Genomic DNA, 23,505 nt, shown 5'->3' with positions numbered 1-23,505 from the left:
TTTAAAATTTGAATATTAATTCTTTCCTGTCCTTTGTAAGGACATTAAATAAATCGAATACCGAGGGTCTAGAATGTTTACGTCTCTTTACGTTATTGCTTTTATTTCGTAGAAACATCGGGGAGACTAGACTTTTAGATTTATATCGCTCTTAAATTTCCTTCGCATCTTTGTGTTTTTCGAATTGTCAGAAACCATCCTTTTCCATTGGTTTTTCTATTTTCTTCTTTCGCGTTAATTCAAAGCGAACGCGTGATGAAAAATTGTTTCTCACTAACCATGAAAGCAACATCTGCGATGTACAGACTAATTCTATCTTGTCAACGAGTTAAAAAAAAGAAACAATGGAAGGATTGAGTAGAATTCAGCGAAAAGAATTATCACGCTTTATAACACGCAGGAGACACATTTCGACAAAGAATTTGAAAACAAAAACCACGACCACTCTACCGCGGATAAAAAGAATTTGTATTTGTTCTTACGGCTGTATGATATCTTCGGATCCGGCACAATCATATTTGTATGCAGTTTCGATGGAGCGAAGTTGCTTTCCATGGGAGGAGAGAATAAAAAAAGATATCGTTTGCGTGGTTTGGATAAATCCAGAGAAGACACAATGATCCCTCCGCGAGAGACGAGGGTTTTCAAATTTACATTTAAAAAGTCGGTGTCCCAGATTCGAAGGGTAATTTAAGTACCTTTAAAATTTGCGGCTAACGACCTTTCCATTTGCCAATAGGTTCAACCATCACGTTCCAAAGTGACGGACGTTTTTCAGGATCATTAATATTCCGTTATCGATCCGCGTAATTGAAGGAAATTTTGTGTACAGTTTTGATTAACGCCGGGACTCTTCTTATGACAGGAAGGCGGTTTAAAGTTGTAAAGAAGGTGCGGAAATTTGATGCTCCATTTCAGGAGTTGAAAGTTTTAACGAGTACAAGGATACGATTTCCTAGTGTCATTTTGTAGAAATTGATGAAGTTAAGAGCATTGGGCCTTTGGGATATTCTATTTATGATAATTCCACTCGTTTGATGCTTCGTAAATATGAAATTCTAATTCTAACTCGTCTTACAGTGTGGTTGGTCAGTGTAAGTGAAACAGGTCAGTCATTAGTCGGGCATCGATTTCGCTTTCTTCTACGTTTAAATTTTCCAACTGCATTCTATAAACATTAATCAAACGGTACGTATATATTTTGAAAATATACGGATTTAGTTTCGCGATCAATAATGTATAAACGTACTGCCAGTTACGTGCATCATTTACTTAACATTTTCTTATTCTATTTTACTCGTATACACCGACCTAGTATTAACTGTCTGCCCTCGTAGTTCGGTTCTTCGAGCTTCATCGTTATACAGAGGCTCATCAAGAAGTCAGCGTTACACTTAGGGATCGCTGCTTGTTAAATCCACCCTGAAAATGTGAACCACCAGGCAGTTAATTTACAATGCGAGTTTTGCGGCAATTAACGGTATCTCAGCAGTCTGTAACCACTTCCGAGCGCTGTGACTCACGTGTTCAGGTCGATGATTCTACAAGCTAGATTATAACAAGGCAATTGCTATTGAACAGGCGACGACCACAGCCTAGTTAATTATTAGCCCTTCGCGGTCCGAGTCGCATTCGATATTTCATTTCGATTGGTTCGTATTCAGTGATTTACCCTCAATGACTGTTTATAATTTGACTAGTAGTTTTATATTTTTATAATCGATGACGTATCAATGTTTAATATATAGGGGGATATATATTCTTGAAGCTTGCGAGAATATTACGCAACATTTCATACGGGAATGCGAAGAAGTTAGAGTACCTTGGTGCTTATGGGATAGGAACCGAGTAGTAATTTTCACATTTTCATATTATTGCATTAATTGGACTACGCTATGTATTAGAGTTGCCCAATGATACAAACTAGAAACAGCGAAAACCTTCTACTAATATTTGCTTATCATTTGTGGGTTATCGTAATGGGCAGCACAGCCTTTGAGTCTAGTTTTCCCTTATCTGGAATTTAACGACCATCTACGGAGGCAGTATTTCTCCCGTTCTCTATTTATACCTCGTTCGATCATTATCCGTCGTCTCTCTCTCTCTCTCTCTCTCTCTCTCTCTCTCTCTCTCTCTCTCTCTTCGTATTTCGTGTATTCTTTACTGTACACGTAGGTGTACACAGACACGGAAGAAAAGCAAACAGAGAAAGAGAAGAATGAAAATTCTAGCGGCTTCTTTTAAAGTTGAGAGCCGCACGTTAACCTATAAATCCGCAGTTGCTTCAAAGTGGGCATTGCGCCCGGGAAAGGGGGTTGTGATTAAAGCGCGGCAAGAGCCGCTGGAATCTCGAATTGTAAATCTACTAGGTAATCTGATAATTGCGGATTACGGTAATGAGATAGATAAGCGTTTAAGCAGAAAATAGGTTCAATGTACGGGTTAAACGTGTTGGAGTTCAGATCGCGTACATTGAGTTTCATGCTCGAGGAAGCGGTGAATATTTCAAGAGAGACTCGACCAGCCCACGAAAATTTCTGGATAGACTTCCGAATTGACTTTCAACCGTGTTAGCTACAGCTGCGCGGCGACATTTGAAATTGTAATATTTTAAGAATATTTGATAGCCAGTACGACGCGGAGGCATCCTACAAGTTTCTTAGGGTTGAACGAATAAAACGATCGAATAAATAACAAACCCGTTGAATGGCTTCTCGTTCAAGAGGAAAGTATCAAGCGCTCGAGGTAAGCCGCTCGTTAGACGTTTATAAGCAATTTGCTCTTTTCTTCTTGTTAACGTTTACAGCGATTGCGAGGAGTGGATTTCGGAAAAAGAAAAGATTCAAACGTTTATTATTACATTATGGAGATTAAAAGTTTGGACTGTGGCCTTTGTCGATGTTTCATTCGATAAAAAGTTCCTAATGTTTCCAGCGAGCTTTTGTTTGCGAACGAGGGCAATTTATATTATGTTATCTCGTTCGATCGGTTTCGAAGGAACGTGAGTGCTATATTTAGTATGATAGAATATTCGAAGCAAGGATTAATCTCTATCAGCGATTAAGGTATTTCAATTGCAATAGTTAAATTTTTAGAATTACGTCCGCCGTTAGAACATTTGGATTTTACGTGTTGTGCCTTATATGTGCAACGTTGCTTTTGAACTGTTAACTATTTTGCACGATACGAGCACGAAAATCCATTACAGCTAGCTAATTCTGTATGCCCGCGATATCTAAAGTTTCTTACGATTTAAACTACGCGCTGAACTGAGAACCGCAGAAGCTGGTGGTCATATCGATTTACGAGGTCGTTTACATGTGGCAGAAAACCGCAGAAGATAATGAAAAATATAGACGAAAGGTAGAAGTTTGGACCGAATCCAAAATAATTTTTCAACGTATCCATTTACCGTCATTTATACTGTTTACGATGTGACGTCAATGAAAATGGCGAAGTATAATAATCGGGCTGCTTTTGTACTAAATTCGATTTTTACGAACAACGTAACAAAGATTTTCAATGCCGTGAAAAAATTCCATGTAAATAGGATTATCGTTTGCAATGCACGAAACAGTTTGTAAAAAAATTCTCGTTGTTTTGCCACTGATCGTAGCGACATAAAACGTTAGCAATAACCACGAATTCCGTATCTGACGAATCGCGGGCAAAGGTTAATTAAAAACGCACACATCGCTGTACCGTTCTATGGAAAGTTAAAAATGTCCGGGAATATAGCATTAACAGCGTTTAAACCAAGTTTATCCGAACCGGTAGATTTTTTAACAATCTTACGATGTACGAGAAAAATAGCCTCAGGGTGCTTTTCTGTTGGTTACGCTGTATGCGCGACTCCTTTAAGAGGAGACATGAAAGCCCTCTCAAAGTTGCTGCCTGAAGAACACGTCGTGTCGTGAGCTGCTTTTCAGGTATTTTCCAAGCCAGTTGGAAAATACGGAAATTCCGTCTGCATTAAGGTACAAACTCGCAGTGATTACTTTCATATAGTTGGAGCACCAAAGTCGACTAGATGTTTGCTGGTAATAAAAAATATTTATAGCTACATTAATTCAATTATATTATTACTATTACTACTAAAAGACAGTGAAAATAATAGCTTTTATGCAAAAGTTGTCAGTTCAACATAAATGAAGACCGTCGTGGCATTAATTAGAATTTCACTCAAAATGCATTTTCGCTCGAACCATCCAACCTCTTATTCATCCTTCGATCGTTTTATCCCATATAATATGTTCTTGGAGACTCCAATTACGTGTAACTGTACGACACATGCTCACCGAGACGATACAAGATGCTTAATCAATTCCTAGTTAGTTGTTCAAATAAAGGATCGATTCGAGGCTCGAAAGCTCGGAACTGCGAATACCTGGTTCCGTAATTGCTTCTCTCGAGCGAGCACGACGTGGTACGGACCGCACGAATGTCGTTATTCGCGATATTTACAAAATCAGGGGTCCTTTTACAACGAGAAGAAAGAAATACTCGTAGGAAGGAATCGATTTCGAATTACTGGAGAAAGGTTTCTTAAACCTTTTCCATTGCTGGCCCCAGTTATGTACGTAGATCGGTAATTAATCAAAGAAATTTGATTTTAAACGATTCTTTGTTATATTTACTATTCTATCACTTATTTACCACTTACTAGAACGAAACATATTGACGAGATAAATATGCTTATTTAGTTTGCAAAAGAATTAAATCTTGACTGAATATTTGATGTAACGCGTTTTTCAGAATTAATATTGTATCATGATTATACGATCTTCAATGATAAAGACGTCGTTTTGCGATAAATACGTAGTATAATACGTTACAAGTGTGTCTAGGACCATTTTAGAAATTGCTGGAAATTTTGTACTAATTCGGAGTAAAAGTCCATTTAATCGATCTTTTAAAAAGCTCTTATTTCATATCTATCTCGATTGATAACTCGGTGAATTCTTCGTGATCCTTTAGTAACAGATGATTGACATTTTTCATTTCGCTGGTATAGTTCGTTGTGGCAGATGCACAAATTTTCACGATCCGGTAATTCTGTTACGCAAGCCAGAGTTTAAGAAGCTCTGTACTGGAGGATCAAAGTTGAACTTTTACCACAGCCGTAGGTTGTATCGTTTGCGCCCAACAGTACTTCAATTAACTTTAATTCGATGAAACGACGGAATCGAATTGAGATAAAAATGGACGCCGACGCGACAACTTTCGATGTGAAATATTTCAAACGAATCGACGTACAGACGTCGCGTCACTTCGTTTCGCACGGAATTGGATTAAAGCGAGGCCTTTCCTTTTTCCCTAACGAAAGTTCAGAAGAGAGCGGAGAAAAAGTAAAAATCATTTAACGAATTTGAGTTACGCGATTCGCTTTTTGGCTGCTACCGGAAATTGCTTTTGACGCGACCTAGACACGACCGAAGGATGAAAAACTGCGAACCAAAGTAACACGCGGTGCTTTTCGAATTGCTCTTTGCGAAAGAAGAAAAATATGCAACTTCGAGAGTTAATAATTTGATCTATGTATTTATTAGAATATGTTCCAACGATATTTCATTTTCTTATCGTATTCTTTATAAAAATTCTCCTACAGGTGTACGTATTTAAGAAATCATATATCGGATCGGTCGACAGTTAATACATTAATCACGGTTGAACGGAATTGGAATGTCACTTCAATAGCTCCTTTGATACGGTTTCATGGAAACCTCCCAGAGATCCTGTCACGTATTATCAAGTCTGTGACAGTAATTCGCTATCGGCGGAGATTCCAGCAACCTTGATACTCCCTCGGAGATCTCTTCCTACCATGAAACATTAGTAGCAATGGAATTCGCTGGATTGGAAAAAAATTGCGGGCTCTTAAGATTGGAAAATTCAATTCGTATATTAATTTATTGTAAAAACGAAATACGATATAATTTCTTGTACGGTATACATCACGTTCAACAATTTATTCGTCAACGTTCGTGTTAAACGTAAGAGCGAAAGATAAAAATTCGGGGAATGCAAAACACCGAAGCAAATACGGAATTGGTTATATCGAAGCTTCATCACGTCGTTGGTAAACGTCACGAGCTCTGAAGCACATTCTCTCCTTCATCATCGATCAATCCATTTGTCATGCGTTAGAATTAACAAACCAAATAATGTCACAATAGTTCGAAGGTTTCACAGTCCGTGCGAAACATCGATACTTCGATAATTTCGGAGAGCATTTGGTTTTCCATTGTGACGCTTGTCAGTAATACATTCGATGATCGTTTAAAATCATCGAATGAAAGAACGATCGTATCGTTTTCTTCAACGAGTTTTGATAATCTTACCTCTCGCATTAACGTTGAAAATTCTACATAAAATATTTAAATTAATTACGTAGCTTAGTTTCAACTTCTGCCTGTTTATTCCCGTTGTTACTTTTCCTATGCAAGTTTCGGAGATACCTATCGAACATAGCCACTTCGCTTTTGCTATGGCTATCAGCCAAGTTGGACTCATTTTTCTGCTAAATTAGGCAGGGAGGTAACATGCATTTGAAGATGAGAATTTGGACACGATGCAGGAATAAAAAGTTTGTATTTTTAGTTTGTCCCAGTTAAGTGCAATTGTTAAATATGCACACGTCAGTGGCGAAGTCACGAAAGCGTATAATTAGAAAATATTCGCGAGCCGTAAAACTTCCGGAAAATTCGACACGTCACGGAGGAATATAAGAACACGTTACACGAGTCGTAAAACTATGAAATTAAAAGAATCGAAACGACAAACTTGCAGAGGGATTTTATTGGATTTTGTCTCTCGATAAAGTAATAACTTGAAATAAATACGATTATAAAAGTATTATATTAGGTGAATATAAATATAAAGATGAATTCGATTCATTTAAGCATACTTTAACGTGCAGCTGAACGCTGCATCACAGATATTTCTCCAAACACCAACATATTTTATAATTCTCCTCTTCTTTTTCTTCCGGAACCAGAAACTCAACCAAGAAAGTTTAACCTTTGGATGAATTTCCCATTGAAATACGATGAAGTATACTATGTACTTTGAAATAGATACTCTTTACCGCTTCTATCTGCAGCAAACTATCAATAGGATTTTAAAAATATATATATACCAGGTGGTTCGTAACCGATGGCACAATTGGGTACAGATTGATTCTGTGAGAAAAGAAAGGCGAAAATACAGAGTAAAATGTTTGAAAAAATTTTATTCCATATTTTCGGCTTATTTTCTCTCGTAGAATCACTCCATACTCGGTTGTACCACCAATTACTGACCACCCTGTATATCCGTTTACCTACAATCTATAGTCTATTGCAATAAAAAAAGAATGAAAGACATTAGATACAAATAAAATGTAGAAAATCTGGAGCATTCGTAAAGAATCGAGTATTACTAAAATGAAACTCGCAGCTTGGGGAATGTCCGCGATTTTGCCATATTCCTAGCTTTTCGACGGAATCATCTATCTCCGCGACGTTCCATTCGAGAAGAAATATCGATATTCCGGTTGAAGTGTAGCCAGACAGTGAAAGAAAAAAAGGGACAGACGGAATCTTCATTTTCCACGCATTAAACACCTTTAGAATCGACAAGGCACGGAGTAACGTCGCGAAAAATGATCACAAATTCATAGCAGTCGCGTTCTACAAGACGACTGTACTCCGTGTGAAAAGACTCGCCTGTCATTCACAGTGAAAAGAGGAGCACTTTCTGTCAAAGAGAAAATATTTTTGACTTTTCGCAAGTAACGAAAAATGGTGACAAATTCGATGAAATCGCGTCGCGATCGCCGATCATGGCTCGTTACGATTCACCTCCTATGGAAAAAAGCTTGGCTCTCGTCGGCTCTGTGAAACAACGAAGGGTTTTGGACAAAGGGTTGAAGATTAAATTGCGCGTAATCGATGATCGATATCCCTATAAATCAAACCAACTGACAAAAAGTGCGGACTTGCCGTTGATTCTCTGGTGGTCTCGTAAAGTTTCCATTTAACAAGGGAACGCGGCTGTTCGATATCGTAACGGTACGAATCGAACATGGGACAAATGCAAAGTTCCGTTCGTCGGAATACCGCGGTACTCGATAGAGAATTTTGCTGGTTCTACCCATTCGTGACGATCGTAGATTTGCCGATTTTTCTTATTTCCTTTTTGAAGCGTTTTGGCGAGAAGCGTTTCGAGAAACGTGGCTCGGGTGGGGAAATTGAAAATCAAAAGAGAAATTTGCTCGCTTTCGTTCTTTTTAAAGGGCCGTCCAAAAGGCTGAGCTTGTGTATCTTGACATAACGAAGGTGGCGTGTGTCTATAGGCAATTCTTGTAATAGCGCTTTTCATAGCAGGTTGAACTTCTCTTGAAACGCGTGAATGAAAAATGATAGTTATTTTCGTGGAAATACCGCGGCTATGTCAAAGGAAAGGTGGTATAGAAGATTGCAGTTACAAATTATTTTATCTTGCGCGTACAGTAGGTAAAATCTTGTATATTAAGTTGATGCATACGAAATATCGTTCCTCCTAAATACAATTTAGAAATTAGATATTTATATTACAATGCTAATGCATTCCAAATTACGCAACAGTTGCATTTAGAAGCTGTCTTTTACACAGTTGTCTTTTAGAAGCTCTCGCAAGTTTCTGATACTTGGTTCGTTATTGACGAGTAGTAAGTAGCTGCCGAAGGAAATAATTTTCGAAACTCTAATTAAAATACTTAATTAACAAAAAATACCAAAGTGAAAATACACATTCTTATCTTCAAAAACGTCTACGAGCTTCTAATCGAATAAAAGATATTGTTCAAACTTTCACTCGGTTTAAAGTGACTCTGCTACAATTAGTAACTCAAATATTTTGAAAATGAGAACATGAGAACATCCACTCTACGTGTAGAAATATTTGTAAAGACGTAGAAAAAGATTTGTTCCGTCTAAGACTTGGCTTCGACTAAGTTTCGACTTATTTTTGCATATAGCATACGCTCTTACCATGTATTACCGACTATAAGCTTTTTCCGATAGTGAAAAATATACAATAAAATTTAGAAGAATTTGTTAAAACTAAAATTTACGCAATAACATCGGAAATAACGTAAAACGATAGCCTAGGACGTTTAAATTCAACAAAATTCCCTAGCTCACCAGCTTCTTGCGATAGAATCACGATTTCAATCTCTTGGATTAGGCATCGTCATCGCAAGTGGCATTCGATTGTGCCATTTCGATGACTCTTGGCAACGATTCACGCGGAAATCGGCTTACACGGAGAATGGGGACATCGAACCTTACACAAGTGCCTTCTGGATTCGTTTCCAGTGAAAATGGGGAATGTCAGCAACGTTTCTATCATTTTAGTATTTGATCGAGTGCATCGAAAACAGATAGTTCTTTCATTGAATTCCTTTCGACTCTTGTAATGAGAGTGAAATGACGTTCACCGTTTGACATCGGATGTCGTTTCAAGTGTAGATAGAAAATAGATGGAACGAAATGCGAAGTAGATCTTTTCATTTGTCTAAGAAATAATAATACTCGATCTTATGAAATATCATAGCAAACAGTACTTGAACTATTTTAGTTCTTTACTATGGTATCATGCTAAAATAAACAATGGTACACAAAATATGAAATTCCTTCTATTGTCAATATGTTAAAAATGCAAACAAAGATCCATCAAGTTGTCAGACATTGAACAGTATCAAAGATCTGAATAACTGACTGTAAAGTAGCAGATAGACGCAAGCCTATATAAACGAAAGGGGAATGGAATTGAAAGAAACGCTGAAGGGCTCTCGAGAGACAAGATATATATGTTCAAGGATGTACATAACTCGATAGGTAAAAGATTTTGAGGCTACCGGCAAACAGTCTTAGATTGGAGAGATCTTGCTTGTCCTCTTGCGTTAGTCAACGAAGGATGCTTATCTTGTAAGTCTGTTTCAGCGATTGAACAACTTAGTGACCGGAATTCTTTCAAAAACTATTTTCTTTTTTTTCTTATTACGGTAGTTTAATGATATAGATAATTACGTCCTTGTACAATTTACGATTGGAATTTAACTAGTTTATACGGTTTGGTGAAAGGCGAAGGAAAACAAAGACGACTATGAGGGATGGACTTTGCCAGGCTGTCACAGACTTATGGTCTCTTGACAGACGTGAATCGATAAGCCATGGGAACCCGCAAACTGGCGCCCTATTGCGTGACGCGAGGAATTCCAGGCTCGTGGCTGAATATTCCACCCTCTTAGCACCGACAACAGTTCCATCAACGTCAACGTGTCGCCATCACCGTGTTTTCATTTTTCATTGCAGGCCGTGTGGGTTTCTCTGAGTCGGAACCGGCGATAGCAGAGCCTCGATCAAAATGAGTATTCTGAACACGGATTCGGAAAACCGCGTGATCCTGAACGTGGGCGGTATCCGGCACGAGACGTACAAGGCGACTCTGAAGAAGATCCCCGCGACCAGGCTGTCAAAGTTGACCGAGGCTCTCGGTAACTACGACCCGATCCTCAACGAATACTTCTTCGACAGGCATCCGGGGGTCTTCGCCCAAGTGCTCAATTACTATCGCACAGGGAAGCTCCACTATCCGACAGATGTGTGCGGACCGTTGTTCGAGGAGGAACTCGACTTCTGGGGACTCGACTCCAATCAGGTGGAACCATGTTGTTGGATGACATATACCCAGGTATATAAGCATCGGCGCACATCTATCCAGCTTTCAGTTTTCTTTGTCGTGTTCACTTATTCGTAGATGCGGTTTTATCGATCGCGGGTGCAAGATTAAGGGAAGAAAGATGGCGATTTTTCAAATACGCGTTCGAGTTTAAGACGTATCGTCGTCGTTGACGAAGAGCCAGCGTATCTACGGAGTTAAAATTGGGAATTGTTAGATTATGTTAGATACAGTTCTACTTATCGATTAGAAGTATTTTGAGTTTACGTAAATTTGACTCTACGCTGATGTCGAGTGACTTGATTTGTTATGGTTAAATTATTCTCGATAGAATGAAGTAATTTGAAAAGACACGTAATTAATCGTTTAACTATAAATATTATTCCTTGTCCATTTGCTTAAACATAGGAGATAGTATAGAAATATGATCGTATCGCTTAATCTGCATCCGCAATCACACTAGTAAATACTGATTTTTTTACGACATAATGGGAATGTGTTTGTTACGTTTGTTTATAATATCGTTTTATATTCAATCTAGATCTATAATCGCAAATACGAAGCATTGCACTACGCAAACGATGTGACACAAGTGTCATCGATTTTATTTAATCATTAATAATACTATCGTTCGTTAATTAATAGTGTACATACACCAGTACATAGAGAATCACCGCTCGTATAATGCAATTTGTATAATATAATCGACGTGTATCCTATTCGTTTTATCGTATTATCGCTCGTTTAATCGAGAATTAGACACAGAACCACGATCGTGTAAATTTTCGTTTACACGATTCTAAATATTCGCCATTTGTCGGATGAGTTTAATTTAATACCCTTAACAATTTTAAAGGAGGCGACAAATCGCATACACAGATAAAATAATGAATTATTTCTCTCTGTGGTCGTTATTTCGGTCAACTGATTCGGCAAAACAACGAGGCAGTCGAATCGAACAATTGCTACTTTTATAACGAAAAAAGAATCATTTCCATCGATGAAATCGCGATGTCTCGTTTGTAAATTTTTTCACCGTTCGTTGTTCCACAATTTCACCAGTGTATATCTATCGATTTTACGAATATCAGCGACAATCGTATTAATTTGCTGATGAAATTCGTTCGCTTTAACATTCCGACGATTATTACAAGTCAGACAAAATACCAAATAATATTATTTTAAAATCATCCTTCAAAGTTATTCAGGAATTAATCTACTCAGAAACGTTGTAATATGTTATGAAACGATAGATTTAACATGGATTCGACCCGCTTACATATTTTTTAGATTCTTCTCGTTCCCTTCTCCGTTTTAAATTCTACAGTACACGCACAATTATCGATTCGTGGAAACTAGCACACCGTGTACGAGGCGAGCGAATTGATGCGTCCATTGTCGTGCACATTCGTAAGATGCAAGTACGAAAGAAAATCGAAAGCTAGGAAAAATCTGTAAAATTTCGTTCTTCCGGTCTACGAAATACCGATCGTTGTATGGATATGAAACGAACCGATCAAATAAATTGCATTTTGTTTCCTTCGTCTCACTATCAAGATGTGACACAGATATCAGATTCACGGCAAAACGTAATTAATCGTATTATACGATGCGATTATGAAACAAAATTGAATTTATCGGATCGCTTTACTTTTTCGTAAGTCGTACTATTTTTTCTTCCCCCCTCTCTCTCTCTCTCTCTTCATTCATTTTTTTGCGAAACAAATAGAAGAAATGTCAAAGTAAGCAGTCGGGCAAGTTTCCAAAGAATAGTAACTCGGTTATCATAATTCCAGCAAATCTGAAATATTCCTTTTCGTTTTCACACCATTGAACTTCGCGAATCTTACTTCTTCACCGATGGACCGAAGTATTACAAATTTATTCTCTTTCTCTCTGAATGAAACCGTTTCGTCGTCGTTCCTCTTTTTCTTGCCTCTCACCCTTCGTTTCACTTTCGATTTATACTATGAAGTAACTTACTTTCTCCTCTACTTGGTTCATTGAGTGTCTCCAAGCCTTATCCCGTGAGATTATCCATCTTGACCCATTTACGACGTCTGAACCAAACGGTGACCATTTGCAGCTTTGACCATATTCGACCCGTGTTGGTCGTCGGGTATCGAGAAAAAAAGGTGAGGGGAAACGAGAGATTTATGTTGAGGCGCCTATAGAACTCAGGGCAAAGGACATCTTTGGGGTTTGATTAAACGCCATTGATTTGTGACGGTGGATATAAATAAAGTAACAAGGTGCGATTTTTCCGAAGCACTGAATATTTCACTGGAATTTATATGGCTATTTGTTTCACGGACAGAAGATCTTTTTTTCGAAATAATGGAGTGGAGGGTTTCTCGAAGGTATCAGGGCAACGAGGCAAATAAATGTTAACAAAGGGAGAAAGGATCGGACGTTAGGAGTTGATATTACACTATCGACAGAAAAATTGGAAGTAATTTATACGCGGAGTAATTACTACGAATAACTCTAAACTTTTGGCTGTTAGCGTATGTATCTCATTTCTGCAAAAAGATGCACATGTATCCTTTTTTTGTTTTTATAGAGTCTTTAAATTATTGAAATATTGAAAAATCTACTGATTCTAACAGGTATCTGTGAATAAAATTCTCACGTTCAGATAGTGTCTTAAAATAGTGGTTTTTTGATAAAGTAGTTAAAACAACAGTAGTAAACATAATTCGTATAATATGCACATTATTATTTCCATCACACATGGCCATAAATCATGGCGACCACATTATAGTACGAGTGTGCACATGCAGCTGTCGTGACAATAAAAGATTAAGATATTATCTGTGAGTCGCTACGAATACGATAAAATCTCATCATTCGTAATACGACACGTACGTAAACAGCGGTACCTTTCTGTGTGCGCCGGATAAATTTATTATTTAATTAGAGTAATGGAATTCATTTGTAAATGGTTGTCGAAACGTAAGCGTCGTTAATGTTCGTACAATATTGACGATCCTTGGGAACAGTTTCCATTATTTCGCGATTCTCATGAAAGTACAAGTACAAATATCAAGTTTTAGAGAGATATTAGAACCGTGACCCGATCTAAAACTTACTAACAATGTCCAAATCTCAAATATTAGTTAGGGAACTCTGAAAGAGTGAAACATTAGCTTTGCCAAGAATTGTTTTTGAATTTTATAGTAGAAAGCTTACAAATTCATCGTTCGCAGGCAAGCTGATCGTATAGCGGTAATGTGTAACCATTTTTAATATTGTTACCTATTAAATTATCGTGCAGAAGAGACCAAGAGAAAGGATTTTTATGAGAAACGGAAGAATATCGCGGGAGTCTTTGTGAAAATTTGAAACGCGGTCCGTAGATCTATCGCGCTGCGCGGGCAAGATTCGATGAATATAATTTAGCGAAGAATCCCGTGTAACTCTGGCGAATTACTCGTAGTTTTCCATTGTTTCGTAAATATTTAAAAACCTAATTGATTTCATTAGCTGGCTGTTGCGACGTTTCAAAGACACGCGTGCAAAATGCCTAATATCAGCGGACGTGTTAATCAAAAATAAGCTATATACAGATAAATGTTAGATTATTAATCAACGTTAGAATCAATCTTTAACGAACACCACAATCAAGCGAGGCTGTACTACCATATTTGCGCTTAAAGAGTTGTATTCGTCGCAGCCATAGAGAAAAGAAAGAAAGTTTTGATAAAAGAGAAATTTTTTTTAATTACATGGATTGATATGAAATACAAAAATACACAACTACATAAGTATAAGATCCTTTTCTGCGACGTGAAAATTCGCGACTATCGCGAGCATAAAAGCGATAGAACAGAGTTCGAAAATTTACGGACACGTCGTGGGCGATTTTAATGATCGTCTAAAGGGATTTTCGATGTCGACAGGGGCGTTTCTAGTCGATTAACTGCACGATCGCGTACCCTATATCGTCTTCTAATCGGGGTCGTGTATATACGTCCTTCACGGTTTCCGGTTCTGATATATCGCATTCGCCAAAATCCAGTAACGACAAGCTTGCAGTAATATTCAAATGCTGCTCGCCACAATCGTAGCATACCATTCCACGAGTCTCTCGTACATTGTACATTATCCAAATTGTCAATCAGCGTCCAATTAGCTTCAAAGTAGTAATGGTACCTCAGAAATATTCCTGGAATTGCACGTCCGTGTTTGCCAATTCGATTATTCCGTTATCCGGTGTTTTCTCCCTACTTGCCTCGGGTTGCTCTGCATGTACGAAAAGCTGTCGTAGAGTTTGCATCTTACGAGCTGTTATCATCCATTGAATTTGTTCTTACCATAATTTATGATATCAATATTTAAGAAACAATTGAATATCAAACCATTCCATGGCCAGAATATGAAATCTTCTTGATCGATTGATTTCAGTTTTGCGGTGTAAATATCCGGTGCGCGTGAGATTTCCCAATTAATTCAGAAATTTCTACTGATCCGCGAAAGAGGCGCGTAAATGCCGATGAAAACCGAATAATATCCGTTGAAACGATAATTTCTTTGTTGCAAAGCAGTAATCCGATACGGTCATAACTCGTAAAGCCGAGAACAGAAATGAAACGTGAATTATGGAAAACTTAATGGGAAACTGTGAAACGAATTATCGATCTTCGTGCTCGATTAAGGCCATAGAACGAATCCACGGAGCTATTGCAAATAAGAAGCTTTTGCGTTGTGTCTTCTGTTTCCACGAAGAAATTCCTGCTACAATTTTTAACGTTACTTTTACATTAAAATGTTTCGAATTTTAAACGAGTATCAGAATATTGGAAGAAGTTGTTAGAATTAATGAATTTAATCCAGAAGTTTAATCCTTTCGTTACGGTGGAATTAGCCGCCAACGCGCTTCCGCTGCAGGGAACAGTTCAAATTCGCGAAGCCGCAAAGCCGTTTTGACGCAAAAACAAGTATAACAACCCGCAAATTATTGGCTTTTTCGTGCACAGTGTTTCAAATTAATATATAAAGAATCATACAAACAAATGTACGTGTCAGATTAACTAAAGTTTAATTGAAATTGTTTAGTACAGTATCGTACTCTAAATCTCAAAGCAAAAATTAGGATCGGTAAAAACTACAATTTCTGAACTTTTAAACGAGTAAAATTTCCAATGTCGTCCATCCTCGAAACTATAAGATCGAATAAAGATAGCCAAGAAATCTACGTTCGTAAAGCAAGCAATTTAATTCATATTCAAAGAGTAGACCGTTAGTTTCGACTGCTCATAAATACAACTAACATAAATGACACAAAATCACTCGAATCTATCGCCAAAGTTGTTGACTGGACGATTCGAAAAAAGACAGGCGAGGTTGGTTCCGATTAGACCGTCGATCGGTTCCGCTCAATTAACGTAAACAATCTCGTCGATAGCCGCGGCGTGCAAACGAGCAGCGATTATAATCGAATTCCCGTTGGAACCCGACGAAACGAGGCCGGCCAAAAAAAGCGGCATCGAATTTCCCGGTGATTAGGATTAATCATGAGACGAAGGTGCGAATCCCAATGGGCGAGTTCATTGAACGATGCGGTGAAACATGGCTCGTGCAACTCTATTTGCCTGGTCCAAGTTAATCTCGTCCCTTGATTTATCGAATTGCGAAGGATTCCCATGATCAACGCGAAATACTCGTAATACAATGACAAAAAGCTTCTTCGTGACGGTGTAATAAACGATAGCAGCTTCCGAGTTTGCTCGTACAGGAAATTTTTGCTCGTACGACGCGTGTATGCTAAACGATGGATGAGCGTGAAAGTTCGCGCTTCCATGCGAACACAAGCGTAAACTTGGCAACTTCGAGTATTTTGAGTTGATCTGGGCAGTCCTTAACCCGTTGACCGAGGTCGGATCGTCGTACGTAATATTTTATTTGTATTTTTTATTTTTATTTGCAAGAGTTAAAGGCAGCCTGACTGGGATTCATTTGTCTTTATTAATTTCGAGTTTCGTAATTAAAAGAGATTCTGGTTAGGGGACGATCCGTTTTAACAGTTTGTTTATCAGCCGGTAATAGGAGCGTGGACCGATGATCCGCCAGGTGAAAGAGAAAACCGATGAAATCATGTGTCCCCTTGGGAAATCCTCTCCCTATCATTCAAATGTGCTGCTAGTTGTGAGCTACAATGAATGTTTGCGTATGCAAATTCGAAGCAAGGGAATTGGACGAGTTTAATTCTCGTGCTTCGATTGCACATTGTTACTTGCATTTGTTATACGTCCAATTTCTGGAAGAATTTGCTATAGTTCCAGACTAGTTGCTCTATTAAGGTTGGATCGTCAATCGTCGTCGCATCAAATGAGAATCGAATTAAAAACAAATAGCGGATGAAAAGAGCAGTTTATAGATTGACGTATTCATCGTTTATAGAGCAAAGAGATATTTCATTTTATTAGCAATTAAATATGGCATCGTAAATTTCTAGGAATTAGATGAAACGCAAGTGACTTCGATGTGAGAACGAATGCTGTATAATACCTGTAAAGACGATGCTGGTTTCGAAGCGATCTTGTTTCGTTAGGGTCTGGTCGAGAAGAAAGCATCGTTGGCCCGAAAGAGGGTAAAACGCGTATGAATTCACAGAAACATCCACAGTCTGTTCTGTATCAACGATCGTAACGAATATCGTCGTTGATAGGATCGTGCCTAGAGTACCCAGCACCAAAAAGGTCAATGATAAATCCAATAAAAGCCTCGTATATTCGTTCAAACACGATCTCGGTCATAATTCCCTCGTTTTCTTTCGATAAAATCCCGAACGTTATTTACAACCAATTCCGCGAAACGATCTGTACTCCCCCAATCTGTTGGCGAACAAAAGCGAGGCATGAAATTAGCAATAAGAAAGCGAAAGCTCGAACAGACGATACTTTATAAGAGTCACCTCTCCATTGTCTCCGAGTGTTGAGTTCGTCCCTCGAGTCGTCGCCGCCCAATAAAGAAACACACGGCCGTATAATAACACGATGATTCAGAGCTACGCGAAATCGTCCAGGGACTCCTTCGCACAAAGGAATCCAGCAAACTGGTGGGTTGGTTGGAAGTGTGCCGAAGAATACTCGGAGAGCCGCGAGAAGTCAGAGCGCGGTGCCATTTACCCTATGATACCGGCAATTTCACGTGCCAGCCAGAACAAATGCGCCACGTGGGGTAACTCGAGACCACGATGCTTTCATCGGTCCTTTTCATCACCATGAGATACGTACATATTCCGTGGCTGGGAACTTTGCTAGCGAAAGGAACGTCGGCCTGATTGGTTTCCACTGGAATGGGACTACCGTCCGTGACGTGACGTGACGTGAAAAATAGGGCACACGTATTTTCAGCATTGGCCAAACTTGTCATATATCTACAAATAAATTGTTTGGATCTATTGTTTGGAACACTCGAGACACGTCTATGCCAGATAGAACAATAATGTCGTAGTCAATTTAAGTTCTGGGCTGCAAACGTTATTTGTGACTGTGCGGCATTCTTTCTCCTGTCGCTTCCTCTCCGATAACCGTTCACGTATTAGTATTTCCGATTACACGTTTCGGCATTCGAAACGCGTAGCAGCAACTTTCCAGCCACGCGTAATACGAATTACGGACGAGAACGTAATAGCAACAGGAACAACGTAAAATGGAAATAACGAGATGTAACGCATGGTGCGATCGTGAGTTTCGAAACCAGCTAGAATTTAGTCGTAGCCGAAATTTGGAATGACTTTCTTCTTCGATATGTGGAGATTCACGTACGCTTTGCACGCGCTTTTTTATGTGTGTCCCGAGGAAAAGCACGAACAAAAAAAAAAAAAATACGCACCTTCGAGAGAACGAGAGAGTTTCGCAGGTACGAATAACGATCGTTGTTGCATCCTTCCTCTCTTCCACCCCGACCCGCTCTTCTAGCATCGGGACACGCAGGAAACGCTGACAGTCCTCGACAGGTTGGACCTCGATACCGAGAAGCCGACGGACGAGGAACTGGCAAGGAAGTTTGGTTTCGAGGAGGCATATTACGAGGGCACTCTCACGTGGTGGCAAAAGCTCAAGCCCCAGATGTGGTCGCTGTTCGATGAACCCTACTCCTCGCTGGCAGCCAAGGTTCGTATACTTGTATTTTGTATATTTTGTATATTTTGTATATTTTTCATGTGTATACATTTGTTTTCTCTAGACAAGATGGACAATACGATAGAACTTCACCGATTGGAACAGAATTTTAGTTAGTGCTGGAATTAAACTTTAACGACTTTAATCGTATTAGATAAACATGTTGCAATGTGTAAACGTACGGTATATCGATATATCGGATAATACGTAATTTTAATAACATCGATACATAACGTAGGGATAGTAATCAATGCGTTTTCAATGTAGCTTTAAATTTCCAAGTGAAAGCAATTAATTGATTAAATGTTACATTAAAAGCGTTCGATGCCATCGGAAAAAGTGTTAAAGCCTGTAGTTAAGGGTTAACCGTGTTACGGTGTTCTAGTTTATACACTCGTTTCGATCTTGTTCTCGTTTCAACGAACAAATAGGATTTAAATATTTTATTTAGTATTAAATTGAACCAGATTGAAACGAAGCTTTCTTATTAAGCACGAATTTTAGTATATAAATATAGGAAGAAAAGCAAAAAGGAACTGGTTTTGTCAGGTCCTGTTATTATGTTAGGTAGCTGTCAAAAGTTTGACGGCAACTTGTTTGACAGAAACTTCGGGGTAAGAAGTTTAAACATACTTCACTCGTGGTTAACCAAGAAACGTAGTTCGTAAAATATACACAACAATGAACTATAAATAAGGTTAAAATTTATAGCAAAAGCTAGTCATTATTTCCTGTCGTGTATTTCATAATTAAGCAGTCGACTCCGTTATATTTTGTATAAAAATTGTTGCTTTATTATAATGAAACGTCTTTTTTGCACAAATGTCTATGCTATATGTCATTGGTATTAAATAAAAATCGTAATAAAATCTATTTAAATATTCACAGGCGATTTACAAAACTAGGAATGAGAGAACTGCTACGAAGAAACGAAACACGTATCTTAATTCTCGTGAAACGCTCAAGTAGCTAAACGTGGTTAATAAAGCGGTGGCACATTGTTACGTCTTCTAAAAGTTCCATCGTAAAAACAGCTTTTCATTTATTTTCCCCCTGTCGCTGTTTATGACAAAGAGTGAGAAAACGAAGAAGTGGATCAAACTGAAAACTTTCAACTGTCGTACGCTGCTGTCAAAACGACAGAACTCCGCTGTAAACAGGTTTACGTTCAATGAAAAAGTTGTACACGATAATAAACTTCTATCGGGTTTCCAATACGCGATTCATGATTCAAAAGGAATAAAATTTATGTACAGGTTGGATTCCGGCTTCGCAATTGTAAAACTAGATAGTATTCACGGAATGGAAAGAAGAAATCTCAATAAACGTTTTCCGTTTCGGCTAAAAGCACCCTTGATCTTTGTTCTTTCGTTGTTAATAAAGACAAGTAATTAAATTGACGATTGGCTGTAGAAAAATTGTGAATTTGTGCGTTGTGCTGAAATTCTATAGCCGTAAAACTTTTAATCAAACTTGGTAATAATCCACGATCTTTCTAGTGCGCGTTATCGTCGCAGGATATTCTCAAGGATATCTGTCGCTGCGTCGGTTATCGAAATTATTTATGATAAAAAGAGGAACTAACTGAACGGCAAAGAAGCGATTAAAGTACATCCAGAAATTGATAGTTGGAATTTACTTTTCATATTACTTTTCTCCCGGCTTTATTTTCATTTCATCTCGTCTTACCTGTGTTCTCTGTACGATCCCTTTCAACTATTATCGTCTTTCGCCTCCAGTTCTATTATCCTGTCCACGTGAAGTTGACGTGAAATTATTACAATACCTTTCTCAGTTCGTTTCTCAGGAACACGGTGATTATTTTAGATCACAATACGTAGCATTACGTCGTACAAAGAAACACAAAGGTAGCATAAAATGAATCATGCGATAATTTATCCAGCTTGTTATTATCTCCGATAGGAATTTTATTTAACACGAGTATAGATTGTCTTTTTTTTCGTTTAATTATGATTAACCAGTCAAATTCTCAGACATTTTGTAAAGTAACTCTAATGTTCGTGTATCACCAACGCGTTAAATCGTTGCGTGACAGAATGGATCGTCTATAGCCTTCGTTAATATCGGCCACATTCAAAAAAGAGTCATCGACGTAATTTCTCGTTCGTATCGAAAGTTAGCGTAACTACTTGTTTCGTAGCGACGTTAAAAGCTGTTCCTAAAGAAAATCGATCGTGGAGGTAAGAACGTACTGATCACGCAGCGGCGCGTAACTTTTAACGTCGTTACAAAGAACAAAACACGGTGGAACCACGGTAACAGGATTTTCTATAAAAGTTAATCGTGTGTTAGTACTCCTCTAGGCGATCCCCGCGATAATCTCAGTTTCATGGTTCAACGTGATCCCTCTAGACATTTTATGGCCTATTCAGATTTTCGTGTAACATTGTCCACGTTCTGACGCTCATAATGAAAAGCAATTCTGAAACTTTAGTCATGCGTTAATATCTTTTTCACGAGTAATAGCAGGGATTCGGATCACGTCCTCGACTCTTCGTTTCTTTATCCCTTTATCGCCGATCAATTTGTTGGAAGTGTTTGATCATAGTACGATATGGATGATGCGTTAGTTATGACCGTCTACGAGAAGAAGTTTTGATACGATGATAAATGTCTCAACCAATTCTCTAACACAATGCAAACTCGAATCTGACGATCAATCCACCTCTAATCAAATTATTCGAAATGCTCCACAGGTGATCAGCATAGTCTCGGTCCTGTTCATCTGCATCTCGATCTTGTCGTTCTGCCTGAAGACGCATCCGGACATGCGCGTGCCGGTGATCGTGAACCGATCGGTGAACACGGGGAACGGCAGCTCCTGGGCGGTGGATAAAACGCATACGAACGCTCACGACTTCTTTTTCTACATCGAGTGCGTGTGCAACGCCTGGTTTACTCTCGAGTTTCTAATACGGATTACCGCGAGCCCGAACCGGTGCGTGTTCATCAAGAGCTCGGTCAACGTGATCGACATGGTAGCTACCGTCAGTTTCTACATCGACCTGGGGCTACAGCGTTTCGCCTCGCATCTGGAGAACGCCGATATACTCGAGTTCTTGAGCATCATACGTATCATGAGACTGTTCAAGCTAACCCGTCATTCGTCCGGCCTGAAGATTCTCATCCAGACGTTCCGCGCATCCGCCAAAGAATTGACCTTGTTGGTCTTCTTCTTGGTCCTTGGCATCGTGATCTTCGCCAGTCTGGTCTATTACGCGGAACGTACCCAGTACAATCCGAAGAATGATTTCAAGAGCATACCATTGGGATTGTGGTGGGCTCTGGTCACGATGACCACCGTCGGTTACGGAGACATGGTGCCGAAAACCTACATAGGGATGTTCGTCGGCGCGCTGTGCGCCCTTGCCGGTGTCCTCACGATCGCCCTGCCGGTGCCCGTGATCGTCAGCAACTTTGCGATGTATTACAGTCACACGCAGGCGCGAGCCAAGCTACCGAAGAAGAGACGCCGTGTAATTCCGGTCGAACAGCCGAGAGTACGGACTCTGGGTGCGCCGTTGGGAGCGGCCGGGGTTGCAGGCACTATGGGGCCACCGGGATGCACCCAACAGCACATGCAGTCGGGTGGACCTACATCGGGATCCGGTGCTCTAGCCCCTGGCCTTGGACAGACGCCCGGGGTCGGCTGCACTGGCGGCATGGGACCTCAGAACAGACGGATGAACGCTATCAAGACCAATCATCCCAAGGATGTTTCGTTCGCCACGAAAACAGGTAAGTTCTCCATGCTTGATCGCGCCACGTGTTTCTCGAGGATTAGGTTTGTCGTTTTCGTAAGTCCGCGTAAGAACGTATTTTACTCCGTTTCGACTGTCGAGTATATTTCGTTGTCTAGATAAAATGTACGTATTTCTTATCGTATTATTAGGACTACTGGTTAGTTATTAATACGAATCTATGGAAACGTAGTAATGGCATAAAAGGCAACCAGTGCTTGCCAGCGTAGAGTAAGATATCTTATCTTCGTAAAAACAGAATCCCCGCGACAATCCAATACGAAGAATGCAACAACGCTATTGTAGTAGTCGACTATTGACGGATTTCAAAGGCACTATCGTAACATTTTCCATCGCCCACTCGCGTTTTTATGGGAGGAAAATGGCATCGTAGGTTCTAGTGACGAGTAGCATTCCAATATAGATGGAAGTTTACCTACTCTTCGTTGATCAACAATTTTTTTATCCTTCCTTTTGCATATATACCGTTTCGCGTTTAGAACGAAGGATACTACAGAATACAGAGCGTAGAAGAATACTACAATAGCGGTTTCTTGTCAATGGTTTGACAAGATACGTAGGTACAGACAAAGTTGTTAAAAGTTTTAACAGTTCCTTTCCACAGACACATTTATTTGTATATATATATTTAGATATATCTGCACGCGATCCTATACGTATCTACGTACGTGAAAACAACGTTCTCCTTCGTACTGCCCGCAAAACCTCCGGTAAAAGCCACCGACACACCTTCTCCAAACTACCTACGATCTTTCCCAAGCACTTGAAACGAGTCTTAAACCGCGTCACAGGTGCACTCGCAGCGTTCGCCAAACCTACATTTCTTACTCCGCTGAGCCGAGTGTTTCTAGGAAGAAGCCGCGTGTATGTCCAGCAATTATCATGCACAA

The 23,505-nt window shown here is 39.2% G+C and overlaps 1 protein-coding gene across 1 annotated transcript in view; it reads left to right on the top strand.

The window, feature by feature from the left end:
- LOC126922824 (potassium voltage-gated channel protein Shaw) overlaps positions 1–23,505 on the top strand; it is a 46,415-nt gene that overhangs the window by 7,730 nt on the left and 15,180 nt on the right. The window contains exons 2-4 of the mRNA XM_050735756.1: positions 10,338–10,716; positions 18,630–18,824; positions 21,551–22,592. Coding sequence (XP_050591713.1) covers positions 10,390–10,716; positions 18,630–18,824; positions 21,551–22,592 — 1,564 coding nt within the window. The 5' untranslated portion in view covers positions 10,338–10,389. The remainder of the gene's footprint in view (positions 1–10,337; positions 10,717–18,629; positions 18,825–21,550; positions 22,593–23,505) is intronic.

This window comes from Bombus affinis, chromosome 12 (genome assembly GCF_024516045.1).
Source record: "Bombus affinis isolate iyBomAffi1 chromosome 12, iyBomAffi1.2, whole genome shotgun sequence".
NCBI classification, from domain to species: Eukaryota; Metazoa; Arthropoda; class Insecta; order Hymenoptera; family Apidae; genus Bombus; species Bombus affinis.
This window is presented reverse-complemented; position numbering and strand designations above follow the sequence as displayed.